Source organism: Plasmodium reichenowi, chromosome 9, assembly GCF_001601855.1.
Source record: "Plasmodium reichenowi strain SY57 chromosome 9, whole genome shotgun sequence".
Classification (NCBI taxonomy): domain Eukaryota; phylum Apicomplexa; class Aconoidasida; order Haemosporida; family Plasmodiidae; genus Plasmodium; species Plasmodium reichenowi.
In genome coordinates, this window is record NC_033654.1 from 353954 (window position 1) to 364151 (window position 10198).

Below are 10198 nucleotides of genomic sequence, written 5' to 3' on the forward strand. Positions count from 1 at the left end.
TTTTATTTTTTTTTTTTTTTTTTTTTTTTTTTTTTTTTTCTTCTTTTTTTTTTTAATATGCTTTAATTTGTTTGTTCACAGTTATAATTCATTGTTCGTATAATCAATGTTAATATGTTTTTTTGCATAGTCCTTAATATGGGTAATATCTTCTCTTGATCTTATTTTTTTAAGTAATATATTTAATTTGGTTACTAATAAAACAACTTCAGTAATAGACATTTTATTCATTTGTTTAGAAACATCTCTTAATACATCAAGAAAAAAAATTTCTTTCAATTCGTAGGATTCTATTTCTCTAGAATTTTTAATGAGTCCATATATAAGAAATTGATAAATAATATAATTTGGATCATCCTTATTTAAATATAATTTGAAAAAATCCATCAAAGGGTTAAATAAGGCTTTAAATTTGGAACGTTCATAAACAGTATATAACATAGTTATAAAAATATTTTTTAAATTTTCTAAAGCATATTGATAATTATTTGGATTAATATCACCAGTCTGTGCAAAGTTTGTAAGTATAGATGTTAATGTATCGGTAACATTAGATTTCACTATATTATTATCGTCAAATTCGTATTCGTTTATAACAGCAAAATAATTAGTAACTAATACTTTATGTTGTTCATAAAATTTTTTATTTAATTTTAATAATTTCTTGATATCTTTTATCATAATATTTATTTCAGTTTCATAGGATGATGTATATTCATTCGATATATATATTTTATAACGATTTTGTGGAGGGTTCATAATACTCTTTGGATTTAATGTAATTACATAAAATGGTGATTGTTTCATTTTATTATAAATATATAGTTTTTCATTAGCTTCGTATTTCTTTGTGTTATCATCGTAATATTCATTTAATATATGAAAATTTTCGTTTTCTTTCTTATGATAATTATTTGTAGTATTACCGTCATTATCTATGCTATCATTTTTTTGCTTTTCTACTTTTTTAATATTGTTACTACTTTGTTCTCTTTTTTTTTTTTGTTCTGATTTGTACAGATTAAAGAATTTCTTCTCAAAGCCTTTTGAAAAATCAGCTTCTCCAATAAAATCGTAGTATTCGAATATTGCTGTTTTCATTTGATGATTTAAATTATCCATTAATATAACAAGAGTAGAGGAATCTAAATAAGGATAAATATAATAAAGTAGTGCAACGGGATATTTATGATTAACAATAAGAATATCTATTACTTCGTTATTTTTCTTTTGGTATATTTTTGAAATTAAATCAAGAGTATCAAAAATATCTTCTCTTTTGGATTTGAATATATTAAATGAATTTTCATTCTTATTATTAGTTATTGTTTTTTTTTTACAATAAAATTCTACTCCTTCTAAATATAGAAAACATTTATTAGGTTTATGTAGAAAATAATTTTTACATATTTCTATATCTTCTTCAATAAATATACCATTATCGGGTTTATCAAGAATTAAGGGAGCTACACTATTCAATCCAATTTGTAAAATGAATAAGTTACTGTCTGTGTATTGTTTAATTAACCTTCTTGTTGTAAAAATGAATTCTTTATTTTCTCTTTCCCACGTTCTTTCTATGATGTCTTCTATCGTTTCAATATCGGTGGACGAGACATTTTCCGACCTAAAGATATCTAAAATGAAAAAAATAAAAAAAAATACATACATAGATATATACACATATATATATACATATATATATATATGTATATATGTATAATTATTTTTTATTACATATATTTCATATTTCATATGTTTTCTCTTGATATCTCTATACCTAACGATGTGTATACTTTGTTTAACATGTAGTTCTTCATATTGTTGAACATCATTGATGTCTTACAATTCATATTAAAGAAAAATTCGTTTTCTTTGACATTAATAAATTCATTTATATTATTTTTATCAATAGATATGTAAGTGTTTTCTTTAAAAAAAAAAAAAAAAAGTGAAAAATATATAAACATATAATACATACACATATTTGTACAAATATTTATTTTTTTAATTTTTTTCAGTTGTTACCAATTTTATCGTTCGATATGTTTAAATTCCCATCGATCCCAATCCATTTTGTCATATTAAAAAAAAACAAAATTATTGTTAAAACATAAAAACTTAGATCACGAAACATCTTTCTTGTTAATATATAATTTATTGTAAATTATTCACATGTTTTTTTATATAAATGTTACCAAAAAAAAAAAAAAAAAAAAAAAAAAAAAAAAAAAAAAAAAAAAAAAAAAAAACAAATAAATAAAATGAGAAATAACAAATTGAAAGATATACATATATATATATATATATATATATATATATACATATATATATATGTCTATTTCAAAATTGTCAAATGTTTACTTTATATGTATATTTATAACAGAACCTTATTTTTCCTATCATATAATATATATATATATATATATTTTTATTTTTATTTTATTTTTATTTTTTTAATGGTTAACACTTGGAAAAAAATGAAGATAAAGAATCATTATGACTTATATTTAATGTAACACCAAAAAAAGGGAATTTATATAATAAGATAAAAAAATTAAAGAACTTTATATTATATATATATATATATATATATATATATATATATATAAAGATAACGAATTCAAAATATATTTTATAATGAATTTATATCCGAAGACATATTATATTAATATAAAAAATATAAATCGACTTATACATAAAAATATATTATAATTTTAAAATTTTCCTATCATAATTATTTCATATTTTTCTTAATGGTTTTTTCTTTCTTTCTTTTTTTTAAATATCACATCATTGATATCTATGTAACATATCATGCTAACTACAATTTAAATTTTCTTCCATTCTTTAATAAAAATAAATTATATATATATATATATATATGTGAATTATAAAAAATAAACATTTTCTTTTCTATTTGAATTATTTTTTTTTTAAAATACTTTCATTTCTTTTATATTATGATAAAAAAACGAAAAATTAAAAAAAGCTAAAAAAGAAATAAAACGTAAAATTTTAATTACATATAAAAACAATAAAAATTTTTTATAAAAAAGTCGTTTTTTTATAAAATAAAAATTTTTTGATTTTCTTTTTTTTTTTTTTAATTCTATAAATATTTATTTTGTAAATATAAAAAAGAAGTAAAATTCTTATTTATTTATATATAGTTTATAAAAAGAAAAAAATAAAAAAAAAAAAAAAAATATTATATATTTTATTATAAATAATATATAATATATATAATAATTTTATATATTTTTTTTTGCCTTATAGTATTCTTTCTTTTTTATTAATTTTTTTTGTAGGGTTCATAAAATTTATTCCTTTTAGTTTTTTTAATAAAATAGGAATATAAAAATTTTTTTAAAAATTATAATATTATTAAAGAGAGCCTATTATTCATTCACATATATTTTTTTTTTTTTTTATTCGTACTGTGTTTTTATATATATATTATATATATAATATAATATTTTTAATACATATATTATATTTTTATAAATATTTTGTTTAATAATACAAATAGAATTTTTTTTTTTGGTTTATTCTATATGGATAAAAAAATATATTAAAAAAAATAATACTAAATAGATATATAAAAAAACATATTAATATATATAATAATAAATAATACAAATATATTTTTTTAAATAAGTAACATTTTTATTTTATAAATTTTTTTTTGTTTTCTACTTTTAAGAAAATTTAAAAACACAATTAAAAAAAAATAAATTAAAAAAGAAATAATAAAAAAATTTATAATATTTTTATTATATTATTTATATATATTTATCATTTTTTTTTATTTTAATGAAATCTATATTTTATATATATTATATATGCATTTTTCTTTTATATATTTATATAAAAATATTATAATTATAAAAAATATATATATATTTATATAAATATATATTATACTTAATATGATATATTTTAACAAATAAATAAATATATATTATATTTGTATATTTAATTATTTTTTAAATTTTGTATCCATTTTGTTTTGTTTCTACATTTTTTTTTTTTTATAAAACATGAATAATTTTATATATTTTGTATAAATATAAAAAGAAGAAAAATATAAGATACATATTAATTATATGTTTATTATATTATATGAATAATATTTCTTTTTACATATGTATTTCTATTTTTTTTTTTTTTTTATCATTTATACTAGACTTTAAAAGTAAAAAAAGAAAAATTCTTTTTAATTTTTAACTATATACATACATATCATAATAATTTTATAAAAATGAAATGATATTGTATATATATATATATAACATATCTATATTTTTATGGACATAAAAATGATATTATACATATATATAAATATATATATATATTATAAGTGTTATAGTAATATTGTTTTATTGTATATTCTTTTTTTAAAATTCATGTGTATATATATATATATATATATATATGAAATAATTTTTTTCTTTTTTTTAAATTCTTTTTATCATGTATATACTAATATAATTATCTAACAATATTATATATATATGACCATTATATAAAGGTTTTATTATTTTATTTTATTTTATTTTATTTTTTTTGTAACGATATAATAAAATGTATGTGATAATAATACCGCTTTTATAAATAATATCATTCAGAGCTAAATGTTTTTTATTTTTTAATAACGTAAATGTAGTAATATATATATATATATATATATATGTATGTATATTATTATTCCCCATATTTCCATGGTTATATTAAAAAGAAAAGAGTCTTTTATTATTTATTTGTTCATTGTTTATTATTTATTTATTTTTTTTTTTTTTTTTTTTTGATTCCATGAATATAACCTTAATTTATTATTATATTAATATTTATTTATTATATTGTATATACAAATGAAAAATGTGAATTATTTATAATACCATAAAACAAAGAAAAAAAAAAAAAAAATAATAAAAATAATGAATAATAAAATAATAAAACATTAAAATAATAAGATACAACAATTTAATTATATAAAACTTTTATCTGTGTTAATAAGTGTAAATATTATTTATGTTACATTTTTATTAATAAAATTTTTTTTTTCATAGGAAAAATTTATGTTCTTATGATAAATTACACATATATATATATATATTCATACATACATTTATATAAATACATATTATATATAAATTTAATAGTTGTGTATATTATGTGTTTTTTTTTATTTTTTTATTATCCTTAAGATATGAAAGAAATTTTATAAAATATTACATATACATATGAGAATGTAATAAATTATATTATAGTATATATATAATAATAATTATAATATTGACATACCACCATGAATATATAAATATTATGTATTTAAGTACGATATGTTTATATGATATAAATATATATATATATATATATATATATAATTTTTTTTTTTTTTTTTTTTTTTTTTTTTTTTTTTGATATAATTCATATAAAATTTAATTATATATATTTTTTTATTTTTTTTGTTCCTTTTTTAAATTAAGACATTTGCTTATTTTATTTATTATTTTTCTTTATCTATAGAAAATTAAAAATATATATATGAATATATAAATATATTAATATATTTATTATATATATATATATATAAGGCTATATGTTATTATATAACGTGCACACACACATTTACGTATGAATAAACCATAAAAAAAAAAAAAATAAATAATATATATATATATATATTTTAAAAAAAAATATATAAGTAGAAAAAAAAAAAAAAAGGAGAATTTTTTAATAATTCACAATAAATTAACATAATATATAGTATTATATATATATATATATATATATATATTTTTTATATATACCCAGAGTGTTATATATATAATATATATTATATATGTGTGCTATAGGTTATATATGTCTATATATATATATATATATGTATAAACTTTACGTGTACATGAATAATCTATAATTTTTTTTTTTTTTTTTCACATATAATATTTAAATATCGATTCTATATATTAAAAAGTGAATTATAATTAATCAAGAAAGAAATTTACATATTGGATTTAAAAATAAAAAAAAGAAATATATAATATATATATATATATATAATATATACGTTGTGATTATATGATATATTTGATGTTATAATTTATATGATGATAATATGATATATACGTTTGTATATATATTTATTTACATACATATAGTTACTAATATCTTTATTTTTATAATAGAATCATTTTAACAATTAAATTTTAATTTTTTTTTTTTTTTTAAATTACATATTTGTTTTTATCATTTTTGTAACAAAATTATAATACAAAAGGAATTTTTTTTTTTCCCCTTTTATTTTTTTTTTTAATTTAAATCTTTTCACGCATAAACAAACAAAAATATACACATATATATATATATATATATATATATATATATACAATATATGTGTATTTATTCATTTTATTTATTTTTTATGTTATCTACCTTATCTATATTTTTTTTATATCCTAATTCTTATATCCGTATGATTATAATTACATAGATTGGTACACATTTTTGATTGTACCTAACAAGCATATATTTATTTATATAATAATATATATATATATATATATTTATTTATTTATTTATTATTTATTTTATTATTTTATTATTTTATTTTTTTTGCTCCAAGACACATTTGGTTGAAATTATTTAAAAAAAGAAAATTTTTTCCAAAAAAAACAAGACATCCAAGAAAAGAAAAAAAAAAAAAAAAAAAAAAAGAGAAACAACACAAAAGAAACAAAAATATAATCAAATTAAAATCAAATTATAATCAAATTAAAATCAAATTATAATCAAATTATAATCAAATTATAATCAAATTATAATCAAATTATAATCAAATTATAATCAAATTATAATCAAATTATAATCAAATTAATATCAAAATATCGTTTTATCAAAATGATTACTAATAAAAAGAATAGAACTTCAAAAAACAAAAATTATATCATAAATGTAAATTGTTACACGTGGATTAATAATAGTCATGGATTATTCGATTATGAGAGTGAGAATTTTTATAAGAAATGTTTCAAGATAAAATGTTTATACAATTATTATTATATATTAAAAGATGATATAAATGTGGAAATAAAAAATGAGGAAGAGATAAGTAATGTTATGGGAAATAATAATAGTTTAAAATTAATATGTAAAATTAAATATATAAATAATAATTATCAACTAATACCATGTATAGAAAATATATATGATGATACACTTAATAGCGATACGAAGGTGAACGAAATAAATGAAAATAATGACATTAATAGTAACAGTAATAATAATAATAATAATAATAATATCAACAACAACAACAACAACAACAACAACAACAACAACAACAACAATAATAATAATAACAATAATAATAACAACAATATTAACAACAATAATAACAACAATAATAATAATAATAGTGATATGGATAATTTCTGGGTTATTGTAAAATATTTAAAAAATAAAAGTTCCATATTACATGAAGATGATGTTATTAAACTAGGAAGAGTTAAATTAAAAATAAAAAAAATCATAACAAATGCACAACAAGAAAGGGAATATAATAAATCACAATCTCCTTTTGATGATGATGAATGTGAAACAGTAGCACCCGAAACGGAGCATTTGAACACGTCAACAAATAATATTATGTCTAATAGTTACATCAATAGTAGTGTTATAAATCATAACATGAATTTTACTAACAATGTTCTAGAAGATGATATATGTATACATTGCGAGAAGGTAATAGTAGAAAATAGAGATACTCAAGTTAATCATTCTAATATAGAAGAAAATATAAATAATTCTAAAAACCATAATACAAGAAATACAAACCAATTTATGGCAAATACCAATGTTAATGTACAAATGATTGATAATGAAAATATTAATAACATGAATAATTCTTATTTAGATGATTTTTATTTATTTAAAAATAATACATCCAATTATGAATATTCAAATAAACAAATGGGAATAGAAAATAATAATAATAATAATAATATACACAATGACTACGCTGATGGTGCACAAACGTATTCAAATAATATAGAAAATGCAAGTAAAAGGGAAAGAGAGCAATCAAAAGATAATTTGGAGAAAAAACAATTAAGAATAATAACATCGGTTGATAATAATAATAATAATAATAATAATAATTTGGCTATAGTTTCAAACAATATAAGAGGAAATAACAAACACCCCAATTCTGTCCTAAAATTATCCAATAATAAAGATAACAATAATAAAGATAACAACAACAATAATAATAATAATAATAAAACAAATAAATGCTTTACAGCTAAAAATGTTACTTTAAATATTGAAGAAGATGCATGTAGAGACATCAATGTCGAGTTAGAAAATATGAACCCTAATAATGATGAAAGGAGAAATACTTCTGTAAGTATACATAATAATAATATGATGGAAGATAATATGAACGTATTAATCAATAATAATGTTCATAATAATATTATAAGTACAAATTCAAATGTTGTTATTACAACGAAATGTTGTTGTAAACAGGGTGGTATGAATGTGTTTAACCAATGTAGTAACAATAGTCCTAATAATTCAAATAGTATTATTAAAAAATATAAAAAAGAAGACGTATGTGATGATCTTATAAAAGATATGTGTATTCTTAATGGAAAGGAATTTCCTAATCCCCCAAGTTTATATAATTGTCGAATATGTTTATGTGAATATGAAAATGTGAATAACCCATTAATATCACCATGTAAATGTAAAGGATCTATGAAATATGTACATTTAAATTGTTTAAGAACATGGATGAGAGGACGACTAAATGTGAGAAATGATTGTTCTTCTTGTTCATTTTTCTGGAAACAATTAAATTGTGAGTTATGTAAATTTCCATATCCAACATATATATATATTCAAAATAAATACTTAGAATTATATGAAATACCTAAACCTGAATTACCATATATTATTATAGAACTAATGAATGATAGAAATAAAGGATTTTATATTGTTAGTTTAGCAAATACTAAATGTGTTCGTATGGGAAGAGGTCATGATAGTGATGTTAGGGTTAATGATATCTCAGTTTCTCGATTTCACGCTTTAATTAAATTCCATAATGGAAATTTCTATATAGAAGATTGTAAGAGTAAATTCGGTACATTGATCCAAATACGAAAACCTGTATTTTTTAATATCCGAAGAAATAAATTTATAGCTTTACAAATTGGTAGAACTGTTATGTATGTATATATGAAAAGAAAAAATTGGATATTCTTACCTATATGTTTAAAATTATCAAAAACAAAAGATGAAGATGTTAGTACCCTAGATAATTTCTCTTCAAAAATGTTAGTAGATAATAATATGCAGGCATCGATTAATAACAATTTTGAGTATAACAGAGATAATAATAATGAACTATCTAATAATCAAAATACAAATCAAATCCTCGAAAGGGTTAATAATCAAATCATAAATAATGAATCCAACAATTCAAATGTTAATGTTAATAATACCGTAAATCAAAATGGTAATGTTCATATAAATGTTACTAACAGTATATTATTAGGAGGTCCAAATAACAATCATCATAATAATGATGATAATAATGATGAAAATAATGCTAATATGTATGATAATATATATGATGATAATAATAATAATGATTACATTGTTGGTAGAGGAAATAATTTAAATATGTGTAATAACAACAATCAACAAAACAATGTTAACAACCAAATAAATATAAACAATAATAATAATAATAATAATAATACACATAATTCAATTAACAATATAGATGAAGCTAATATAAATTTAAATAGTACAACTAGCGAACAAAATTTAACTCTCTCAAATATATCTATCAATAATAATATTAAAAATGACCAAGCTCATAATAATCATAATAATAATAATACGAATAATGTGACAAATGGAAATATAAGCAATAATGCAAATTCATAAAATATTCTTTAACAAAAAATTTTTTTTTTTGTACCGGCATTTTTTTTTTCTTTTTTTTTCCAAATTAATTGATACTTATTAAGCAAAATATAAGTATATCTTTATATATAATTAATAAATAATTGTTGTTAACAATATGATCTACTTCTTTTATATATATATTTATATATATATATATATATATATATATATATATATATATATATATATATATATATATATATATATATAT

The 10198-nt window shown here is 16.8% G+C and overlaps 2 protein-coding genes across 2 annotated transcripts; one reads left to right on the forward strand and one right to left on the reverse strand.

Moving 5' to 3' along the window:
• Positions 1-81: 81 nt before the first annotated feature.
• PRSY57_0907700 (hypothetical protein) lies at positions 82-2137 on the reverse strand (the record flags this gene model as incomplete). Its single annotated transcript, XM_012907317.2, has 3 exons — positions 82-1637; positions 1781-1930; positions 2029-2137. The coding sequence occupies 3 exons, from the start codon at positions 2135-2137 to the stop codon at positions 82-84; spliced, it is 1815 nt and encodes a 604-aa protein (XP_012762771.2).
• A 4769-nt stretch (positions 2138-6906) lies between these two features.
• PRSY57_0907800 (FHA domain protein, putative) lies at positions 6907-9966 on the forward strand (the record flags this gene model as incomplete). The annotated part of the gene is made up of 1 exon (XM_012907318.2): positions 6907-9966. One exon carries the CDS (start codon positions 6907-6909, stop codon positions 9964-9966), a length of 3060 nt encoding a protein of 1019 aa, XP_012762772.2.
• Positions 9967-10198: the final 232 nt, after the last annotated feature.